The sequence below is a fragment of the Saccoglossus kowalevskii genome, chromosome 2 (assembly GCF_978046115.1).
Source record: "Saccoglossus kowalevskii chromosome 2, keSacKowa6.1, whole genome shotgun sequence".
In the NCBI taxonomy this organism is placed as follows: domain Eukaryota; kingdom Metazoa; phylum Hemichordata; class Enteropneusta; family Harrimaniidae; genus Saccoglossus; species Saccoglossus kowalevskii.
The window spans coordinates 29,766,426-29,791,043 of record NC_140642.1 but is presented as its reverse complement, the minus strand read 5'-3'; the positions used below and the strand labels follow the sequence as shown (position 1 = coordinate 29,791,043).

Sequence of the window (24,618 nt, the reverse complement as noted above, 5' to 3'; positions counted from 1 at the left end):
TCACATCGTACTCTCAGTTTAGTCCTTTGAGTTTAGTGTAGTAGTACCAAAGATAAATTCGCTGAAATTGCATTCATTTGGCTACTTTCAAGCTTTATTGTTTCTACGAAGCATAACAAATGTTTGTCTTTTTTAAAACAACCTCATTAATTGGAAATCAACCTTCAAAAATCAGTGAGTATGCTGAATTGAATACAATCCTAATAAATGTATATGGATCCAAATTCAGTGAAGATTAAACGTCAATGTGTACTAAGATGAATACAGAGTACAGAAATTGCTGTGTTGATAGACAAGTTTTGTGGAGAGCAGTTTGATTGCTCAAAACAATCCATTGACTCAATTCTCAATGCTATCAAACATCTACATTAAGCCAGCTAGTAAACGTCTCCGAAGACATATAATTAAAAGTAATAAGAAAAACATTAAAAAAAACCAAACCATAGTGGTATACTAAAGAACTTAAAGCTTTGAAAAAAGCGGTATACAAAATGTCAATAAACCTGTGTACTGACCCTTACAATAAACAACTTGTACAGGAAATTTATAATATAATGAAAAAATATAGAAATTTGGTTTAAAATGAGAAGGAAATTCAAGAGTGACATAAACTTCAAAAACTTGGTGAATCACACCCCGACAAATATCAAGAGGAAATTAGAGAACTAAAAAATGATAACAAAGATAATAAAATATTGATTGTAGTAAACTGTTCAACCATTTTAAAGACCTTAATAATGATACAGAAAGTCAAGATATTAATACAAACATCAAACATGAGTCTAATATCTTAAATAAATTATCAACAGATTCAAAAGAACTAGATGAATCAATCACTAATTCATTTGACAAAATATATCTTTGAGTGCTTCAATTTAAGAAGTGACACTCATAAACAAAAAAAACCCAGCTGCCTTATAATATTTATAATTGATACTACTCATTAGAATAACTTTTCCGTTTTGTTTATTTAACCATTCCTTGTTCTATTTGTTTTTTTATTTTTATTCTATTATGCTTTCACTTTGTCTTCATTTGTATTTTGTCTTGCAATTTTATATGTATCTCAAACTAGGTTTGATTTCAAAAAAGACATTATTATTATTATTATTTATTATTATTGTTATTATTATTAATTAATTTGACACAGTGTATTCATATGTATTGACTTTAAAAGCTGAAGTTGTGCATATTATTGAGTATAACACATAATGGCAATTATTGTATGTTTGTTTATTATAAGACTATACAACATTGCAACGATCACTCTGTTATCTGTAAACAGTTTCGCAGTAAGCTATGCTGGCAATCAAATTATAAGGTGCGTTTACTATAATTTTACAGAAACGTTTATTTTTATGAAATGCTTAGCATTTACCTTGGAGCCCCCCCCCCCCCCGCACGTTACATTCAAAGAAAAGAAACAGTGTTCATAGACCCAAGATGTTTCTTTGTATTACGCATTACTCACTCAATTAGGCACACAACGCTTATATTGTGTAAAATTCATTTTCATTGCCAGAATGGTGTGTGACAGATAGTGTGTGTATAGACAGATCGTCTGGTGGTGGGTAGGTTTAGGGAAAAGTGGTAAATATGACATGAGGTGAACTGCTTATTATGAAACTCGTTTAAATAACGTATCGGTATAGTTACGCAACAAAGAATTACAAGGTAAATATTAATTAATGTGTGGCCGAATTATGGTATGTGACCAGCTATAAGGATTAAGATTACCTAAGCTTAGGATTGATTTAAATTCTGACATAACAATCGATAAACTAAGCCATGTTGGATTACAAATGTACAATAAGGGAATTAGGGTCATTAGGTATTGGTTTAACAGCTGTCGACATTGATGTAGCATACAATAAAGATAATATTCCCAAGAAACACAATGCAACATAATAACGTGATAACCTTATTCCACTGCGCTAAAATCGTTCGTAATGGAGCGCAGCACCTTGATGCCACAGAAATGAGATTGTTCTGACCCTGTGCCTCATCGATATTGTGCATCCCAATCACAAAGCACATGTAAAAAATAACTAACTGCAATAACATGCATGTCACAGAGACGGATAAAGTGGCGATACCAAACATGGGGACTGGAGAGTCCGCGGGGCAATTAACTAGGAGACTGTATAGATTCGACCCCAATGTAATGAATATGGCCAGGTGTACAGCAAGCAAGGAGGAGTTCAATAATCCGACAGCGACCGTCTTCACAGTAGTATATCCGTTGAAACCAAAATTCTGTAAATAAACAACAAGGCATGGAGATGAAGATGTTGAAGACGTGGCAGGGGCAAAAGCTAGCAGCTACAACGCCGATATACTCAGTGATGTGATATAAAGAACTTAGTTATTTTGCACACATTCACAAACTCTGCCACACATCACAAATGCTACAGTTTCTTAGTACAACAGTACACGCGAAATACGTTTGAGGAATGAGTTTCTATATCAACAAATAGCTGACAATATTTACATTTCTATTATCAACAGAAATCACAAAATAATATATTACATAATTGTGTGACTAAATATTGTTTTAAACATGTTTTTAAAAAATAGGTTTACGCTATAGGGTAGCAATATTATGAAAGTTTACCTTTCTGTCTGGCTCTCCCGTGCAAACCCATTCCAGTTTAGGATCTATTACCAATTGTTCAATTGGCATTATGCCATCAGTTTGAGGGTAGACAACTTTGTTTGCGTCATTTTGCGGTCTTAATACTATGGTTGACGGGTCCATACAAAATATTTTACTGAGAACTTTCACAGTTAACTGGTCTTCAGTCAGGTAAATTGTACTATTCATGCTATGCGGACCAGCTGCTACAGTTCCGTGAATGGTTACTCCACGCATGGGAGATGGGTTCACTGCTGTCATGGTTGCTAGAAAAAGTGATACAGTAGAATATAAATTACAGTCACAAATTCTACGCGAACTAAGTAAAGCTCGTGTGGAGATCGCCACAAACCAAGTTAGAGGCGATACCTGAGTTCAGTAAATAGTTTACTTTGTTCCAAGTATTGTGTCAGTGTCGCTATTGTGTCGTGGTTGTTATGGTGACAACGTGTACAAATAATGTTCTGATACCCTGGGCTGGCGTAATAAAAAGATATGCATCATTTAACAACCACAAATTATGGCAAACTGGATAATAAATGCTGCTAAAACAAAACAGAAAACAAATAAAAACATCATTGTTCGCTACAAATTGATAGATTTGGAGAAGAGGGGAGGAGTTATACACATTAACTATAATGAGGTGCGATGGAACAGTACCTGTAACAGAAGTTTTCGATCGCATGGGGAGGGGTGATGTAACGCCAGTTTCACCCGACGTATTTAACTTTACGCACTATTGACCTCCAGAATCAAATGACATGTAATTAGCTCCTAATTCATGACTGTTCGGTGTGAGCCACCAAGTTATTTACGACAGAGACAATTCTGAAGAAAATGCAATCAGTGATCTCCAGATTGATGTACTATATATTTAATTACCGACGGTAATTTGGAAGACATTTTAATATGTTAACTTTAATATTAGTGTATAAGATTATAATGTCATATTTTCGCAATTGGTTAATATTCTCTGGTAAATTCGTAACAACAAATATGTTACATAAACATAGTAGTCTCATATTTATTTTTATAGAAAAAAAACATGCTTAAACTGAACTCACGGCAACACAACCAAACGTAGATTGACAAAAAATAAGAACAAATGAAATTTGGCAAAACAAAAACTCAAAATAGATTTGTAATTTGATTTTTTAATCAAATTACATTACAGAACGATTATAACATCTGATTGGCCGATTTAATGCAATGCTTCCGTCTTGATTAGTCAAGTAGTTTTCATCCTTATTTTGGGTCAGAGTATTACACAGAATATGCGTCCTTTCATTTTCGAATAGGATACTTTTAAAAGGTGTGTTATAGGACGTTGAATTATAGTTGCGCTCAAATGAAGGTTGCCCGCTAGACCCCGGCGCGGTTTGTCGGTGACGTATGTGTGCATATTGGAACTGGAGGCGCTGTAACCATTACCGCTAACTAGACAACAACGACCTTCGTTCATTGCTTGTGTTTGTATATAAACATAAATACTTCACATACCTACTGTATAAAAATACTTACTTTAAACATACTTCTGCCTGTCTAGTGTATTGATATTGAATGCTACCCACAATTTATTTTTAGAATTTCGTTACCTCATATATAATATATACAATGCGTGTGTGATTCAATAACGGTTTACACAGCTCAGACGGAGGCGGAGAACTGAATCCAACGCCAGCATGAATCTCATAATACAACGTGGGGAACTCATTGTCATTTTCAGTATCGGGGCGGTCAAATTCAAATTCGTACGAACAAACAACAACATACTCCTAAATGATATCAAGTGTACGGTTGCAACAAACGAATTTATCACATCTCACTGTTGTAACGCATGCTGTGATTAGTTGAGACTCGTTACATGACATTGAATAAAAATGGACATTACATGCGTATATCACATGGATAACGTCACTGAAACTACTGCGCATAACAAATTGTCGTTTGCTGCACTTGTGCTGCCCGGCCGCTGTTGTTTTCGAAGTTGCTTTCAAGGTTTTGAAGGAACTTTAGCCATTCGAAATAGACAGCGAACGTGCCAGAATGAATATTAAGTAACATACTCTGTGTTTAGGTTATTTTTATATCAAGCAAAAATGTACGGCAAAGCCGCCACTGAAACGTCGCAGCCGGGGTCGCTGCGGCGCGTGCTACGCTGTAAGCATTTCTAAACCTGTGTGACTTGTGAATAGAGGATGCGGTACTTTAGTGAGAAAGTAAGTTCAGTCACTTCCACGGCACTCTGACATTTTTATCTCGAGAGTGATCAAATAATTTTCGTTTGAGAAATTTTCAATTCATTTTCAAAAATGTTATTCTCGATAAATTGAGTGATTCACACTGATGTAACAAGGTTACTAAAAAGAGTATCCATATACTGAGTGTATTTCGCAGTTTTTTTTAGAAAACAATGCATGTATGTTATTGAGTAATGTGAATCTTGTTATAATAGATAAAATAAAACATTGCATACTTCAAAAATAAGCGTTATTTTGTGGAAGATCGGATGTGAGTGATGTATGGTAGATGTGATTGTGCAGGGTGGATGTCTGTTCGATGTGATATAATAAATAACACATGGCTGTTGGCCATGACCATAATATTGATGATGCCCTCGCTTTCGGTCTTGGCATCATCAATATTATGGTTATGACCACCATCCCCATGGGCAGGCAACAAATCGCGATATTACCCTCACAAGCATGTGTTAGTATTTAAATAACACTCACCATTTCCAAATGCTCCTGAATCCACGTCTTCCAGGCGCATTGATGTCGGCATATTGTATTTCAAACAAAAATATATCACAACTGAGTATACCTGTAATGTCCTGTAAGCTCTAGCACGATGGCTACCAGATATGGAAAAACTAACAACTAACTCTCCTTCTGCAGCCAATGTTTGTACCTCGTCGACCAAAAGAGGGCGTGTGTTGTATATACGACTGTATTGTATTGCATTTACCGGTATATTGGAACATATATAATACGTGTAGTAAGACAATGGTACCAACATATATTTACATTTGATGTTTAGAGGCACGAATGTTTTTTAAAATAAAAAAAAAATCAAATAAAAATAAAACGCATTTTTAAAAACATTATGTAGACTTTCTTGTTATTGTTAAATAATTGTGTGTGTTTTGATAATTGTATCAATAATTGAGCTCCTCGCCCGATACAACTGTCTGCAACTATAACTACAACTGTCACGGAATTGCTGCGGTGGATGCTCGAAGTTTATAGTATCCATGTTAATGCTAAATGACAAGGTGAAAAATGACAATATATATGGGCAGTAATAATTTTCGGGAAATTAGAAACATTTATTGTTTTAGTGAAATGCTAATGTATGATATATATATTGCAACATTAGCATTTTTTCCGTGATATTAGACAGTACGTGTCTGATCTAAGCACGTATTTCCGTCATGCGTATTAATCTATGCATGATGGTAACTGAAGCCCCCTCGTACAATTGAAAGAATTCTAATTCTGCATTAGTATGTGGTTTCAATCTCCCCAAACTGCGTGCTAGATGATCTGTTCAGGCACTTCAAAACAAAACAAGTCTTGTTGTTTTTCATCATGTACTGCCCATTCCACGACCAATTTTAGCTGCATACAAAACGAGATAATAATGACATCGCTATTAGTTTCATACATAATATTGTCCGACCATATGAAATCATGGGAGAGGTTGGCTGATTTGGTTAAGAAAATACAAGCTAGACACCAAAAAATAAAACAAATTGCACGCCAATTTTAGGAAAAAATATTGGTACATTAACAAATTGTACAGAGGCATCATGCCGCAAAAACATGCACTGTTTAGGATTGCTCTTCCAGCAACCCCTACCCTACTAGTATGATCTCAAATGTATGACCTCACAGAGCACAAGAGCCGTACTATAATTAACCGGTTAAATTAAGACAGTGTTGTTTTGCCCTAGCTGAGTGGTCCTTTCACTAAATGTGCCAGTCACCCATGCCCATCGCTTGGAAAAAATTGGTTTAAAGGGGTCAAAGTAGAAGTAGCATCCAATATTGGCGCTTACATGTAAGAAAGACGAAAGAATACTGAAAATCTACCGTCGGGTATGACTGCAAAATTGACAAGTGTCGAGGTGTGAGTGTCTTTACTAGGCTCCTCACATCCGACAATGTACAATACACACTTGCATAAGGTCAGTCCGGCGAACCATTTATTTAACATAACACACTAATAAGCAGACTAAAATCTGCTGCCATTACATTGCTTGTATTGCACAAGTGTACCCATTGAAAATACAAAAACCAAATTGAATAAAAAATAAATAAAATTAACTTGAATTAGCAAAATTCAAAATCTTCAAAAAACCGGCATTGGTTGCGAAAAAATATCGAATATTGTGCTCGGCAAATGACACTCAACAATAATAGGTCAATGAAAAAACAATTAACATAACTGACAAAATAACTCCCCGTTATTGGCACGCCGACCGCCCAGGAAAAAACAGGAATAAATAACCCTTTCCTATAGAAAATAAGACTAAAAATCCCTCGAAACGTGTACCCGTCGCAATGTCGAGCGTGCCCAGGGGAAGGTGGCGGATGTCACCCAGTGTGATACAAAAAAAATAATAAATTTACAAATAAACTAGCGAGACTAGCCTAGACTGATATTTTTTATCCCGTCTTGCACTTAAGTACCCAAGTCATGTGACCCCATACCATACCCGTCTGTTTGCCACCCCGAACAGACAATAGTTAACCGCTATACTGCGAAACACGATTAACAATATATATTGAGTATCTGCACTAAGAGGGCAGAGTAGAGGAGAAACGCCTGTAAATGCATGGGGATATGGGAGTGGAAATGGTATAGGAACTCCACCGATTATACCATGGACGACTGATATAGCCTTCGTGGCATTCCCACCTGTAACAGTTAGAAACAGACAATAGTGTAATAAAAACATGATTATCTCGCAGATACTTCAGGACATATCCATGTCACACATTAAATGAATTACCTACGACAAATTTAATTTGCATGATTCTGCCGAGCATGGTCTTATATCAACAGATTTGATGGCGCCTTTTACCGGGACCAGTAGCTAACAATGAAATATGAAAGAAAAGTTACTAAATTTTCTCTGAAAAAGTGGGTGTATTTGAGTGAATGACAATAAAATGATATCTGTCGTTAAGTTTTTTGAATAACATTTATTTCAGTTTGTGGCTCTAAACCTCCGACATTATGAGATGCAAAATTAGGAAAAGACTTTGCCCCCGCAAGCAACAAACCAAAACAGGATGACCCTCCCCCCAATAACATCTGAAAACACAGTGAACCCCAAAGAACTTTTGATTTATGTTATTAACTACGTGGTTTACTGTAGATATAGTTAATGTTTTATTACTTGTCTTCCAGTTTTAGCTCTCCTTTAATCCGGGGATATAACCATTCTGAATGATGCCAGTTTCTTCATCTTCAGAATCTTCACTCCTGATATCCTGAACAACAATGTTATCAATCTCTGAATCATTTTCTGTAGAATATGTTGTATATCTATCGATAGTCTGTGGTTTCTGAATGTGCTCCACTACATTTTTTCTGCATTTCATCTCTATCAGCTTTTGATAGAACATCACATGTGACAGCTCTAACTTTATCTTGCTTCTTACCCTTCCTGGACAAACTGTGATGTTCCATGTATTTGTTAAGCTCATATATCATCATATTTTTCAGTTTACCATTTACAATTATGTCCAACAAGATATAGTCACTATATTCTTTTCCTTTTTTCACCATTTCCAGGTGGATCGCTATGACAGTGTTTGAAGTTAACGACCGTCTGGCATCCTCGACACAGTGTCTACAGAGACAACAAGTAAGAGCGCATGAGGTCTGTGTGATCGCCAATCTGATTAAAATCTGATGTAGTGTACGGGCTTTAATTATTTTGGTTATAAACTTATTTTAATTTTTATTACTTTTGTTATTAATGACTTTTTATTTCATTATTTTACTTTGATTTTTTTAATTCCGCCCTACATGCATCTGATCCGACGCCTATGTAAGTCCCGTTCAAATCTCGCGTAAGTAACAGCCAATCACAGCCACCCCTTTTATACAGGCTTACAATTTTTGTCATTACATTGGATATTTTTTTCACTTCCAACAAATGTGTATACTTCCTGATACATCTTTGCCAGCCAAGATTCGTTTATTCAGTCATCGCTTCAATTTTACATCAAACACTGAGCATAATTATCTAGAATGGAAGCAAAACAATAAGTAAATCGTAATGATTAGAACACTGTAAACAGCTATAGAAAACAATGCAAACTGATTTTAAATTGTATAACGGTCACCGGCCCACGGCATCGACGCAGAAAATTGGAGCAAACAAATATTTCATGATCAATTACGATGTGTTCCAAATAAAAAATATTTTATTCTAGTCCAAATCAGCTCAATTACTTTAATAAAGAGTTATTGTATAATGTACAAAATGTTTATACATTTTGATGAATATTTACAGCTACGGCTTCAATACCGTAGACGATTTTGTCCCGATCGTCAACAAAACATAACACGTCTCCAGGGCAAGCGACTGGAAAAAGACATCGGTGTTCGGTCGAACCGGTGGAAACAAAATCGTTACTCCCAGAATAACTACGAAAAATAACGATCTAAACTCGAACCATTCGAGCCACAATATAAACATAAAAAAATGACTTTCGTTGCATTTGACAATGATAAACTTACCGAAAAGCCGTGTTTTTCGCGGTCGCTAACGTCGGTATAATCCGCCATTTTATTTGAGTGTGTTTGCCACCTGACTCTGCCCGGTGACGTCATCATGTGCGCTATAGAAGGAGGTCTGTGATTGATTGACTAAAATCGTCGATAGTGGGTCTCGTTGAAATCTCGTTACATAGACATCGGGTCAGATGTATGTAGGGCGGAATTAAAAAATCAAAATCAAAGTAAAATAATAAAATAAAAAGGCATTAATAGCAAAAGTAATACAAAAATAAAATTAAAATAAGTTTATAGCCAAAATAATTAAAGCCCGTACACTACATCAGATTTTAATCAGATTGTGTGATCGCTAACTCATTGGCTCTTGCATCTCGAGTCCCCTCGAGCATGTACTGAGGGCGCAAAAACGTCTTTATCAACTTCTACTTGAGAGATACCCAATCCATTGAGGATGGTCTTTTCAGGGTGGGGCCCGTCATAGCGGGTCAGACTTTGGTTATGCCCTCATTCAGAACTGTTTCGGCTTTCTCATTTTTGGAATGCTAGCTACCCCAGAATTTGGGTTGGGTCTAGCGTCCTCGGGTATGCGTCACTGTATCAGCAGTTGCTTTTGTTATGAGAACGACACTGCAAAGGTAAGACACCGTTTGTCACTAGTCTTAACTAGGTGACAGTCGTAACTAGGGAATATTGTCCCGGGCTGGGACACCCCTTATTGTTTTCCATTTTGCTCGGAAACCCACAACCTCTCGGTGTCTGACTCTGCCTACAGTTCAAAATAGTCATTTTGACTGACCATAGTCTATGGTGGGTTATTGAACCCGCCTATTCACCCATCCCATCATAGACTCTCCCGACCACTCTATGGACATAGTCCCTCCCGACCACCCCACTTTTCTGTAGCCATTGACTTATTCCTCATTTACAAAGAAGACCAGAAGTGATCATGAGGCAGATTAACGTCTACAGTTCAAAATAGTCATAGAAAACCCTCTGCCTAATCAGGCCATTATCCCAAAGCATCCATGTGTCAAGTTTCATTAAAATCTGTTGAGAAGCAATTACAAATGCTTAAAATTGGCTAATTAATATGCAAATTGAAGTATTAATATGCATGGATATTTAAAAACATATAAACATAAATTACATAATATAACAAAAATTGAAAAAATAAAATAAAAGGGTTAGATACTGGATTGGCTTGGCACATACACACTATCAAAGTGTGAACAGTTATTATTATTTGAAGGATAGTTAACACAGAGTCAAGGGCCAAAAATTAAAATTGTACATTTCATTCCAGTATTGCCGGTTAACAAAGAACAGATGTGATTTACTAGTAAGGAATGCATCTAGCGTCAGATCCAATAGGAAATTATTTATACTATGCAGTGTTTTCTATCACAAATACATAAATCCATAATGTCAAATGCAAACTCAAATAAAAGCAGAAATAAAACGCCAGATATATAGCCAAGTTGTATACTAGAACTTATAATTGTTACAGTACATTAAATATACAACCATTTTTGTATTTGCCAGGAGTGTCATTTAATTGTTACGCATACTGATAGTAATTACCTACATGTCTTCTTCCACCTTCCTGTTTGCTGACAATTCAGTAAATTTGCTCAATCCCCTAGCAACAGCTTCCATGTATACACAAAAAGAAAATAATCATCAATATACATGAACAAAATAATCAACAAGAATGGATTTTAAGTCAAATGACCAACTTTGATATCAATCCAAGTGGGAAATTTTACATCAAATATTTCAACATACAACAATACTGAAGCTCTTGGTAAACCCACAGCTGATATAATTTCAAGCTTCTCTGTTTCTATCTTGTGTAACATAGGCAGTAGGTATGATGATGTTTTACAACTAGCTGACATTAGGGTAAAAATAATCAGAATTAGCATAATATTAATTTGAACTAAACATTGTAAGGCTCAGAAAATACCCATTTTCTACGGTCATTAAAATGTATATTACTAACATCGCCACCTAAAGTCGTTTAAATGATTCATTTTATAAATAACTGGCAGATTGTAAAACAAAATATAATGCATGCATCATATGATATACTTTAGTACCATACTTTAAATAATGGACAGAGTGAAACATGGCCAACAGTCGGCCATATTGGACCAGACTGTGAATCGTAATAAGGAAATGGCCATAGACACATTGAAGAGGAAAATTGTTAGTACAAAATGGCTAATAGTATTAAATGTTGGTCTTATTAAAAAAACACACAATGGAGTGCACAATTATGCCATTAAGCATTGTCATTGTGGAGATATAAAATAGAAATCACATGGAACTGAAGGGAGGCACACATATGATCTTAATAGAATTGATACATAGTATGAAGGCATACCCTTTCCCATATTGAATCACTGTACATAAGCTTACGTACATGAGTATAAACTGACCACATACCTGTCTCAGCTGCACATAGGACATTGTGTCCTCTCATAACTTGGGGAATTGTTAAGATCTGAAAGTATAAACAACAGATAATAAGGAATAAATAAATATAGATGTCTATAGATCTGCAACTTATTTGTATTTTTGTTACTGAAACACTGTGTCCTCATCTGCACATTAGTTGGTTGTTCAATTTCCATGCTTGCCAGTCCATTTATCAATGATCCATGCAGATGGAAGTCACTAAAACTTGTCACTAACTCATCATGCTCTCATCATGACATATTATTCAACAGCTTTCCAATAGAAATATATTGTGCTTCTTTGAGTTTGAATTGTTTCTGAAATTAAGTATAAAGTAGCCAAATCCTCTAATTTCTCATTAGGATATATTGATTAACTTCTATATTACTTTTCAGTGATCATAACATAACATTATGTTTTCATGTTTTTCTTCCTTTTATAATTACATTTATTTATAATGTGCCATTTTAGTTGAGTGAACTATTATTTATGTTTTCGTTTTACAACCCTAAAATTGCTTTCTGTCTTGTTATGAATATTGAAACAATTTAAAACTGGCTGCTTATCTAGTTTATTACGACAACCAAAAGCTGTCCACTCAATGTATATGTAGTGTTATATTATGTTGTTATTATGTCGTAACGTTTGAGTGAATACTGGTTATCACGGAATATGAAATATTTTTGTTGGATAAACAAATCTTTTAAATTTCACCAATCTTCATGAGTAAAAATGGTCTATGCATATCGAAGAATTTGTGAAAGTATATATATTTTTTCAAAATATTCATGGCACTCATATTGTTATAATGCTAGATCCCCGAAACAATTGTCTATTAATCAAACACCATCTTTGCTAGCCAAGTTTTTTTATTCGTCGTCTCACCATTATACCTTGGCAGAAGTTTCTATATAAACCTGTATTCATTGTTGACGAACACAAACACAAAGGTGCGTGCTCACATGGGATTTCGAACGCCAAGCCCCATGGCTAGTGGATTTTTAATATTGTTGCGGCTTGTTATTAAAGCAATGCTGATTGATGGATCCAGTTGATTGGCATGCCCATACGATGATGCATGACTATAGAAGGTAATTGAACTGTGCGAATCGGATGATAATCGAACACAACGCATCGGTCAATTATTTAAAACACATCACCAAGCTTAGTTTAATTTACCACCATTTGACCAGTTGTTTTTTGTTTATCGATGTATGTGTGATCATGTTATTTTTTTCTTTTCTTTTCAACCATTATGCAGTCCTAGAATATTTTTGCTGATATATATTTTTCCGTATGAACAGTGAGTTTGATTGCTAAGGGGAGATGTTTTGCAGTAGCGCCTTCTAGCGGTATATATAGAATCAGCAGTTATATATAGAATGATCGATGGCTCTAAAGTTCTCAATTGACTAGGCATGTATATTCCTGGCGGCAGATGGATGATTGTAGTGCCTCCTGCTCCAGTAAAAATGCATTTTCGTTAGACTTTTGATGATTTATTTAGAGGTGCGCTCGGTGATTTCCCGCCAAGTATGCTAATTTTCGTCCCGGGACGTCTTATATCCGCTACCAAATACCCTCGCGTGCCGTTTATAACTTTCTTATAATATGACAACGTTGAATATATAATGGGAATACGGCATCTTTCCGAAACGAAGTGTAGGGAAGGATAAATAACCACGTTCTGGGGCCTCGTCATACACTTTTTCCGAGACACGTTCGCACAGGCATGTAATTCCAAGATAAAATGATAAAACAGATTATTATGAAATTGCAAATGTTTATTATTTAAAATACATCGTCAATAAATAGAAAAGGTTTATACAAATATAAAACAGAAAAAATATAAACATGAATCGGCATTATAAATATCGCGGATTAACAAATGTTAAGAGTGGTAAATTTGAACATGGCGGTTTGAAATTTGTCAAGTTGTCGTTTTCGAGGATTTTAGTTTGGTTTTGGAGAAATATAATTGCTAGTATACACATATACAGAGCCTCCGAAATTGCAGTTTTTAAACAGGTTTTCTGTGGCGACTGAGCTTGAGCATACCATTTCACCTGTGGAGATATTTCTCTGACACTGTACTTGAGCCATGCCCCATGTTAACGGCCGAACGACGCTGGAACTGGGGTCATCGGAAGGTCATTGTTACCACGTTCATCGACGGTAGGAACACTAACTTTTGACATTAAAATGTCACTACACTGACGTTTTTGTTCACTATAACTGTCGCGACAGTAACTCCTGATACTCCCTTCATTCCGATGGCCACTTCAATTCATGATTATCCGAGTTGGTATTCCAGCGTCGTTCAATGATTTTATAATGGTTGCTCTCACACAGTGGTTAGTGTACAGCATGCTCAACTCTGCGGCTGCTGATATTTTTTTCATCATTTCCCCAAAAGTATGGTGACCCATAGGAGCGTTTGTATGTCAAGTTGTTTCCCTAAGTGCTGGAATTAATTCTATTTCAAAGAAAATTCTAAATTATCTTTAACAACATGCTAATTAAAACATGAGAAACGATTGGATTAACCAGAAGGTGAATTTTGTATGACAGTGTAGGTAATCTCTTGTGATTTCCGTTAGAGTCATGTCATTAGAAGTTTCGGGACATTGACGATACAGAGTTTTGGTGTGACATTATTATGTTTTTAATTTAAGATTTCTACTATTCTGGAATATATACTTGTTGAATAAATAAAGTTAAACAAACAATACATTTCTGAAAAAAGGACAGTGATTCAAAAAAAAATATATCCGAATGTCGTATATACATTATTCATTAAAGGGCTCGAATTTCATGTAAACAAACAATATATTTTACACGCGTTGTGTACGTCGCTACGAGTCCCATATCGCACTGGACACGGCGTTGCGACCACCGCCCCTTGAACACACACGATATTATATTAAAAATTGAATTAAACACAATCAATCGTACTCAATTTACAAGGGTCTCATTGTAATCTACAGCCAATGTCAAGCTGAAGACTGGCTTAGCATGCTGTCATTGAATAAATCCTTAATACATATTCATGCTGACATTGTGAATAATACTTTAAAAACACCTGTCAGTTGCTTATGTAAAAAAAAATAACAATTCATGTTGTTCATGTTATCTTAATATCTGGTTCCTACTGATATTATTCCATACAGCCAAAACATATAGTTTTGACCTTATCAAATTAAAATAAAATATTTCCAATACTCTTGCTTACATATTGGGCCAAAAAGGATCGAGATGTAAAACAATACAACAATCTTGGTCATTAATATTTCTAAATTGTTTCATTTCATCAGCAAATAATAAATCAATATATCATTTATAAATATATTAAAAAGCAAAGGTCGCAGATTAGAACCATCGGAACCTCTGATGCTATTGATGATGTTCATAAAATAAAATGCAAATTGACATAATAAGTTGTCATGGATACTGAATGAAGACAATTTATAAGTCAGGAGCTCATGATTGATAGCATATTGCGGAAAATGTTAATAGTAAAGATCACGATATCAACCACGTCCAACTCTGGACTGTGCTTAATATTTTCCAAGATGGACACCATCAGAAACCAGATGAATTTTTAAAAGGGATGGACACTCCAAGCCCAAATAAGCTCAACAACATTGGTAACCCCTCCCTCCTCTCTCAGTATGTATACAACATCATTGGATTACTGTCGCTGTATTCTCTTTAAATTCATCATCTTTTCTTCAAATCCATGTCCCTACTAATCTGGTGCACATATATAATTGTAGTTGGATTAGTACTAGTAAAAATAAATTTGAATAACATCACATTATTTTATAATTTTATTATTAATTATCTTATTTGTTTGTTTCCTCAAAGTGCATTCATGCAAGTTGCACATTGCAAATTGTCAACAGGCACTTTCCCAGGTAATGTGAGAGTTATGTATAGTATGGGTTCTAAATAGTGATACATTGAGGAGAATTCTGTCTAAATACATTTTTTACAATGTCCAATTTTGAATACTAATATGCTCAATGTCATTTGCTAACTGGGCATCACCGACAACCCTCAATGCTTGAACTAACTTGTCTTTCATCATCGGGATAAGAGCTGGTGCTTGGTGCTTCTCACTCCATGCCTGCACCATTGTACGTAACTTGTCTTTCACGGAGATACGCTCTCTATCAATTGCTTCTGTTTGTATTCCGAGAAATTGTGCCAGTAATTTCCATTTCTGTGAGTCGAATCTTTCAGTTACTAGGTCCACAGCTCTCGATAACTTTTGTCCTGTAAGTGAGCAAAGTGTGATATAATTAACCACTTAGCAGTCAACAAAAGTGAAGTATACTGGTACGTGATTTCACCTTAATGTCTAGACTTCAATATTAAATCTTAAAAGGGATATTCAATTTAAATTAGTGTTTTATATTCACTGAACCCAGAGTGAAAAAACATTATCCTTTCTACATTGTGCCTGGCAATTGTTCACATGTGTTGAATCCCAGTGTGCGTCTGGGTTAAACCAATCACGACGAATTGCTATAATTGTATTTGTCTGATTTGTAATAAGATTTGCATTAGTCATGATATCGATTTTTAAGTTTAAGGACATTGACGTTCTTCATTTTACTGTTTATGGAGATTTGGTACACATTTAACATACCTTTAATAATTTCAACTGGCACTTCTGTAACAAGAACAAAACAAAAAATATCATAGTATATACTTTATTTGTATTGTGTTCAATGATACTTTGTGAAAGCAATTGCCTGAAACTTCTGGTTATATTAAATCATACCCAAGCACTGTCCTTTTCATATATTGTGATAAATACATGGATAGACCAATTGTAAAAAGCAAACCACGTAATTTACTAAAGAAAGAACAACAATTACCGTGTCTCCTCCTTGGACATTCATCCATCAATCTCTCAACGTCTGCGTACTTTTTTGGAAAGGCTTTCCATTTCTCGTGATATTTGATATTACCAGCATCTTGACATCCAGATTCTTCTGTACAAACAGCACTAAATAGTATATTATACTGTAAATATGGCCACTGCTGTTTTATAAGTTGAACAATGTGTTTGATGATGTGCTGTTCTAGCTTGTCAAATGTGTTTTCTAGGTCGTCACACATGGCAGTGTAAATATTGAGTGACTTAGCAGTTCTTGCTTTGTTGATTTTCACAAGAGTGAGAACTCCATTGATCATAGCCAGAAACTTCTCCTTTGAATGTTTTTTCACGTGTTCATGTACTGCACATAGATATATATGGAACAGCCTCATTGGAAAGCCCCATGGAAATTCAAATTTTGCCAGGAACACTGGTTTAATGTTTTGCTCCGGTATGCTATTTTGCAGGAAGGCAGGTAAAAGTACTACCATTGGTGCGTCATCCTTATCCTCAAGTCTATGAAGGAAGGCATCTTCATTCCCAGAAACGGGTACTTCATATGCTATGTACAAACCTAATAACAAATCAAGGACCAATTTGATGATATTGTCATCAACTTCTAAGTATTTGAGAATGCACATTGAGAGGACTTCTTCGGAGAGAACTGCTTTCTCGTTAAAAATGTTCAACACTACTTGATAGGTATCTTCATACCCTGGTGGAAAGATTCGTCGATTCAAGAGCTCTTCTCTGGTCTTTCCAGCAAATGTCTGCAGAATACTTTTCAGATAGTCCATGTTATGGAATATGTATGCATGAAATTTTAACACTTTTGGAAAATACTGGACAACACCAATTAGTTTCAAGTATACTTTCGCGTCATCTACGCCACTCTGTTTCATTCCAACATCTTTGCAAAGGCCTTCAAATTCAGAAGTAGTAAGTCTGATCTTTTGAAAACCTTCTTCTTCTTCTTGCTTCTCCACCAAAATACTCTCCAACTTTAGCATCTGTTCTGTACAAGGAACCCCATTGTTATATAGCCCAGCGACTGTGATTGGCAGTAACTTGTTTGTTTTATTCTTTAACATTACAATGATCTGTTTCTGTAGTCGCTGAATCCACTGTGTAGATATTTCAGGATCTTGCGAACTTCCAACTGTTACCACGTCACAGGGTGAAGAGAAGAGAAGGCCACTGGGCCCAATTACCTCCTTAAATTTCTTTAAAAACTCATCAAGGTTGTCCTTGATTGCTCTGCAGCATTCGTGGCGGTGAAGGTCAGTGATTTGATCACAGTGAGTTCCAACTACTAGCACCATGAAATCACTACCGATGACAGAAAATACATATTTTATCCAGTACTTAATATGCTGACTGAAACTGTCACCGGATGGGTCATATTGCTTTAAGTTAACTGTTATAATGTATACTGCATTTGTCACAAAAAATAGTTGTGCTATAGCTTGCAGCTCGACGGGCCCGCTGCAATCAGTCACTTTAATGTCAATGTCATCATGTACCGGCCAAATATTGCTATTAAGGAAAGCAGCATTATTTTTTAATGAATTTGTTTCTGGGACACCAGATTTGCTACCACTGGCCAACAACAACTTTCTCATCAAAAGGGATTTTCCAGAAGATCTTGAGCCAATAAAGTACATACATGCTCTCTTCAGCTGATTGATATCAGATTCATCTCCAACACTTTTCAAGTTTGTCAGTGGAACGTTTTTATTTACAGATGATGGAATATTCCTTGCTAAGTTACCCTTAATTAAAATTTCTCTTTGCTTATTGTCACTATCTGTTGTGGCGGTAAGTTCAACCAGTGCAGATGGGATAAAGTACATCTGATTGTAAGACACATCAAACGTCTTCAAGGTTGTAACATTTTGTAGTGAACTTGGCAAGGACTTAAGAATGTTATTACTCATATCTAATAGTGTTAATCTACGCCCTTTATTATTTGCAGATATTTTGTGGGATACTGTATGTATCTTATTGTCATTTGCATGGATAGATTTAAGTGATGTATGTTGAAATACATGCTTTGGCACAACCTCAATATTATTATTATCAATATGCAGTTCTTGTAGATTCTTCATCTGCTGGATGTCATGTGGAATCTCCTCAAAATTGTTGTCGCTGAGTATAAGTTCTTCTAAGTTTTCAGAATGACAACATCCATCTGGAATATGCTTAGAATCAGTATTTTTGATGTTTAAGCATTTCAGTTTTTGCAAGGTACTGAATAATGTTCTAGTTGTAGTGTCGCCAAGTGTATTGTTGGAAAGGTTTAAATTTTCAAGCTGGGGTGCTTTTTCTAGCTGAGTAGGAAACTGTTTCAGCTTATTTTTTGAAAGGTTGATTTTTTTCAATCTTGTCCATGAAAGGTTTTCTGGGATGTCATTTATCTGATTACCTTCGAGGTCCAATGTTTCTAAATTAAATACACGCCCCAAGCTGTCAGGTATGGTTTGTAGGTGGTTGTTTCTCAAGGAAAGAATTCTCAACTTTGCCATTGAATTAAATTTGACATTTGAAATATCATTTAGCTCATTGTCATCTAAATATAGTTCTTCTAACATTTCTGGAGCCATCTTTTCAGGAAGTGATACGATGCAGTTGGCACGAGCTGAGATATATTTCATGGATTTAATTGAAATTGTAAAAATTGAATGAAATTCATTATTGTCAATATCAAGGTGTTCAACGCGTGGTAGAGATGTCAGAGGTACTCCAGAATGTGCATTGATATTGTTATTTTTCATAATGCATGTTTTTAAATTAGTCAAGTTGCTAAATGTAGATGGTATAGTATTGATATCATTGCCTTCAACATTAAGGTATGTAAGTTTCGTCATTTGTGAGACTGTGGATAACACTCCGATTTCATTATCCATTGCCTCGTCTTTTGAATCGATGTGGTTGTTACTTAGATCTAAGTGTTTCATTCGCCTGCAAGTGTTACCAATGTTACTGACAATTGTTAGCCTTGAATTTCGTCCAGCGCGTAATTTGAAAGTGTGTAATGCGGCAGGAAGTTTGTTAATTATTCTAATTTCATTCAGACTACAGTCAAGGTATTGCAAACTGTGTAGTTTACTGATAATATCTGGTATTTCTGTCAGTCTGTTGGATCTCATTTGAAGATTTTTGAGTTTGTTGAGTTCAAATAATCCATGGACATCTAACATGCTTTCAAAATGATTTTCACTAATATCAAGATATTGCAGTTTAGTAGCTTTGTTGACATCATATATTTTTTGCAGACAATTACCCGCGAGTGACAGGCACCTGAGACGAGGTAGCTCCAATAATTGAAATGGAACACGGGCTATCTTGTTGTGGCTTAGATCAACTACCTCCAGACTTGTAAGCTGTTGCACTTCGTGCTGTATACTTAGGATGTTATTATTAGTTAATTTCAGCGTCTTGAATGGAATAGAATCAGCATCAAATAGTATATTTGGTAATGCTCTTACAGAAGTATTCGTAACTTCAAACTTAGGTTCCGGTTCTGATAACAAGGATGAAGCACTCCCCATAGTTATTGTCACCTGAGCATAAAATGACTTCGAATTGAAAAGCTTGTTTGATATGCAGATTTTAGTTTACGTCCATTACATCGATTTACAGAGTATTTTGTATGGAGAAGATATGGAGTGTCCCGGAATGGAAACGATTACTGAAAGATAACTTGAATGATGGTCATATGCTGAAATCCTGTTTATCATTCAAGCAATGATCAGAAGAAAGAAGAAAATGACAAGTGAAGAAAAGAGTAAGGTATTCAGGGATTGTTGTAGGTCGATGTTGTGCTACTTATCAGTACGTTGTTCAACTATTGTATACAGCGTCTTCAGTATCTTCGAGTAATGAAATTCGACCGAATGTCCTGTGGTATCCACAACGTTCTGTTGACATCACGTTGTCTGTCGATTGTTATGTTCTATATATGTGGTTCTTGATATGTTGTGTTCAGCATCTTCAATATAAAACAACACATTTGTAAGTGCCATATTACTAGTCTTAAAGGATAATCACTGAAACAACAAATATTTGACTAGACAATAGCTTACTTTTGTAAAGATACATTCACCTACATGCATATAAGTTTATTTTGATGTCAAAGGCATACATGTCCTTCTTTATTTTGACAGTGATATTTTAGAGAACGACGAGTCTTAATGTTCCGAAAGTAGTTTGGTCGATATAGTTGTAAACCTAATAATACTTTTACACAGGTTCATTTACTGAATAAAAAATAGGCTTTTTGTTTGGCCTTTTATCCAATAGTTAGTTAGCAATAGTTTTTAACTGGAAAACATATGCATATAGTTTTCCTGACTTTGTGCTGTGTAATATCAACAGTACTGTGTAAAGTCTGGTCTATAAATTAGAGCATTTAAATATACTTTCCGGGCAGTTGTCACAGTTGTGAGAGAATAGTTTGATGGGTTTTATTCATGTGTATTCACCTTGTCTACACATGTCAGACATCCATTACAACCCCTAGCAACAACATAAATGTAGTATTATCTACGCACGTAGGAATGTCCTATGATGCAACAAAGAACTGATATTTCCTTGACGTAATTGGTTGAATGTGCCCTTTTACAGATGTTCTTATTTCAACTACAGGTTTGCGGATATGCACATTAAGTCAGGTTGTGATGTGAATGTATAGTATTTAGTGCAAACATGCAGTCATAATAATAATATCAATTGTTTACCAAAATGGATGTAGCTTAATGTGAATTTTATTTTAAAGTTTAGAAGGCTAGTGTTTGTTTATATTATTTTTTTTAATGCACGTTACCGTTTTGTGCGCAGCCACCCCCTTCAGTTTTCTTTCTTGTAAATAATTTCAGTTGTCTTTTGTAGGTCGTGATTCAATTTTGTAATTTTTTTGATTTTGCATTACACCAGATGCGATTTGCATACTCCAAAATATTGAAAGTGAATAGGGTTCAGATGTCATCTACTGACTTTATTGTACTAGACTGATTCACATTTTAAATTAGTACGGTGTGCACGTTCTTATTAGATATTTCTTCCAGGCAAATGTTACGGTCTATTAATTTTCTATAGAGTCACCAATTTTGTCAGAGACGTAAATTAATAGCATCTATCAGCCATGCGTACAAGTCTTGTCCACACATGCCTATAACCAACCTATAAATCTACACGTCGAGTGAGAATGAACATCAACAATGCTTTGACCATATGCTTCGTTAACAAGTGCCCAGGAAAATTGTATTGATATAGTTCATTTCTCAATGGAGAAAATAGGGGTATTTGGGGGTTTACCAATACATAATATAAGAATCACGCGTCAGGGTCATACAATAATGATGTGTAACTGATCGGTCTATTAGCTGTAACAGCTCATATTTCGACGAAGTTTACTAACCATGAGTCTTTCAGTATATGTAAGTTCAGGTTTCAATTACTGAACCGACGACATTCTACTATTCATCCATTGTTTATATAGTACTAGGCAAACAGAAATATTGTATTTCAGAATACCGCCTGGAACAATTGATTCACACATATCATACTACTTTCGTTTAACAATTGAGACATATGAACGCAGGGAGAGATGGCTTTTTGCAAACATGGGTGGAACATATGATACAGTGTAGTGTATTAATTGAATCTGTTAACATCAGTAAACATTCAATCGCAAACACAGAAGTGTATCTCGGTCCTTTGACAAACGGCGACTCAAACTGTGGTGTATGATTTAAGAAATGTTTCCAACATATAACATCCATGTTCGGAGTGACCAAACATACAACTCACAAATGTCTTTAAATAATCCATTCAATAACTGCTGAAGTAAACTTACCTAAACTTGACTGTTCTGTGAAGCAAATTTAAAAAGACATAGCTAAAGCGAACGCTACCAATACAGTGTCCAAACATTCTCCTATAGGTGAGTTAGGGGGTCATTTGTTTGTGTATAGAAAAGTTTACTGAATGCGACACGTTTGTTTTACTAGAAGACTAAGGGGTTGTTAACATCGTAAATAATAGGCTTGTATTTCCATCAAGATATCAAATACGCAACCCTCATTTGTGGTAAGCGCCAGGCTGTTTCTGGATAATCCACTAATGCAATGAGACTCGATCTGTTACTGTCTTGGACTTCTGTCTAATCGAAAAGCTATCAATTAAGAACACGTTGCGACTCTGAACTTGACAGTACTACAGTTCTACAGTCAGGTGTTGACCAACTGTCATTTGCTTGTACTTGACTTAGTAGTGGTTTTCTATTAGGTTATAATGACTGATTTCTTCATACAACCCTATTAGTCTTTTCAATAATATATAGACTACATTAATATCAACATGTGCTACAGGCTTATTAATCAAACAGGTTTTTCCAACACAAGTAGATATCACACAGTTTAAATTTTGTCTAAATTTAAATGGAACCTGGGCTCGGCAACAAGTTTTGAAATTGCTTCACAAGGGAACTTTACCGACTCAAAGAATATGCCAATCTGCTCTATATCAACACTCAGAGTCACAGTTTAGGCATATATAGACTGTTACCTTGACCTTCGAACTTGAAAATTAAGTATTGGGATCACAAAAGGAACGTACCAAGTAACTTCCTGACTCTTATATTGTGAACGACATACACATATATACCGTGATCTTTGACCTTTGTCTCTAAACTTTGCCATGTCACGTGGGTTACCTAGGAACCTAAATTTACCCTCATCTACTACCATTCGTATATCTCTTCTTCCACTCATCATTCTTTCCGACTATTTTTTACCCCATTCGTGTATTCGCCATTTATTTCTGTTAAAAGTATATTTGTTATATGTGTCCACTTCATTTATTTCTCTGTTGCCATGGAACGTTAATCTATGATACATAATCTGGGACATACTGTAATCTATATACGAGTTAACATTTATCGGGCATAAGAGATGCTTCTGTAATTCATTTAATGTGACCTGTTCTGAATATTGTCAATGTTCAATTGGATATCACCACAAGCCATTGACTGTCATCAATTTACACATCCTGGAACTGCTAGCTATCGCCAATGCACACCTCCCTAGACAATCCCCTATTTTAGTGAATTTATGCATTGTATTGTTCTGTGTTTTGTTTCTGCGAAAAGTCATAGGAGCTTTAACTTCATATGTTGGTGTGTGTATTTCATTTCCAGTACTATTGTTTTGTCTACCCCATTCTAGTAGTGAAAGAACCCCCTGTCCAGTGTGAGTTTTGTGGGTGTCCCCCTCAATATCAATAAGCAGGCCTCACGCTGTGACACACATCTTCAATGCTAAGCACCCTTCGAGATTTCATACAAAAATGTTCAAATAATACTAATTGCAAAGTCCAGACAAGGAATCTGTCATCGTGTTCTACTACATACACTACGTGATATAATACTATTTAGTCGTGAGGGGTAAGACATAGTGATGTCTATGTATATAATCAATGACTCCTTTAAGGTAGCGGGACTATTATTTGCATACTTGATTTCATCTTCCAGTTGTGACTAAATGACTACAAATAGACCCAGGAAAGTATATATTTTCAGAATCGCCAGACTTCAAACTTTTCACAAGTGTATTTTGCATGCCCGTATCTGCATTCTACGACGTGTTAGTCAATCAAAAAAATAATTACGCATTTATGCTGGCGATAAGAAGTATTTTTTTCACTTTTCCTAGTTGTTCAATAGTCAGGTAATGTGAATGTGTCTGGTCAGTTTTATTCAAGCAACGCGTTTTAAAAAATAGTGTGCTGAATTTCAATTACAGTTTTAGTCGCATTGCCCCCAACTCAAACCACAACTCGTTGGTAAATAATCTATGCAATAGTTTGTCTGGACACATTC

General features: G+C 35.4%; 2 protein-coding genes across 3 annotated transcripts; both read right to left on the bottom strand.

The window, feature by feature from the left end:
* Nucleotides 1-72: 72 nt before the first annotated feature.
* On the bottom strand, nucleotides 73-5,490 carry LOC146748653 (uncharacterized). 2 transcript variants are annotated; one of them, XM_085507307.1, is made up of 3 exons: nucleotides 5,368-5,490; nucleotides 2,615-2,901; nucleotides 73-2,256 (listed from the first exon to the last, which is right to left on the bottom strand). In XM_085507307.1, the coding sequence occupies exons 1-3, from the start codon at nucleotides 5,417-5,419 to the stop codon at nucleotides 1,840-1,842; spliced, it is 756 nt and encodes a 251-aa protein (XP_085363433.1). In that variant the 5' UTR covers nucleotides 5,420-5,490; the 3' UTR covers nucleotides 73-1,839. The 2 variants fall into 2 exon arrangements, with proteins under 2 accessions (XP_085363433.1, XP_085363436.1); XM_085507310.1 differs by lacking the exon at nucleotides 5,368-5,490 and adding an exon at nucleotides 3,296-3,355.
* A 9,002-nt stretch (nucleotides 5,491-14,492) lies between these two features.
* Nucleotides 14,493-22,678, bottom strand: LOC146748652 (uncharacterized). Its single transcript, XM_085494142.1, has 4 exons — nucleotides 22,597-22,678; nucleotides 16,738-20,730; nucleotides 16,506-16,529; nucleotides 14,493-16,129 (listed from the first exon to the last, which is right to left on the bottom strand). The coding sequence occupies exons 2-4, from the start codon at nucleotides 20,288-20,290 to the stop codon at nucleotides 15,843-15,845; spliced, it is 3,864 nt and encodes a 1,287-aa protein (XP_085350268.1). The 5' UTR covers nucleotides 20,291-20,730; nucleotides 22,597-22,678; the 3' UTR covers nucleotides 14,493-15,842.
* Between the last annotated feature and the right edge of the window lie 1,940 nt (nucleotides 22,679-24,618).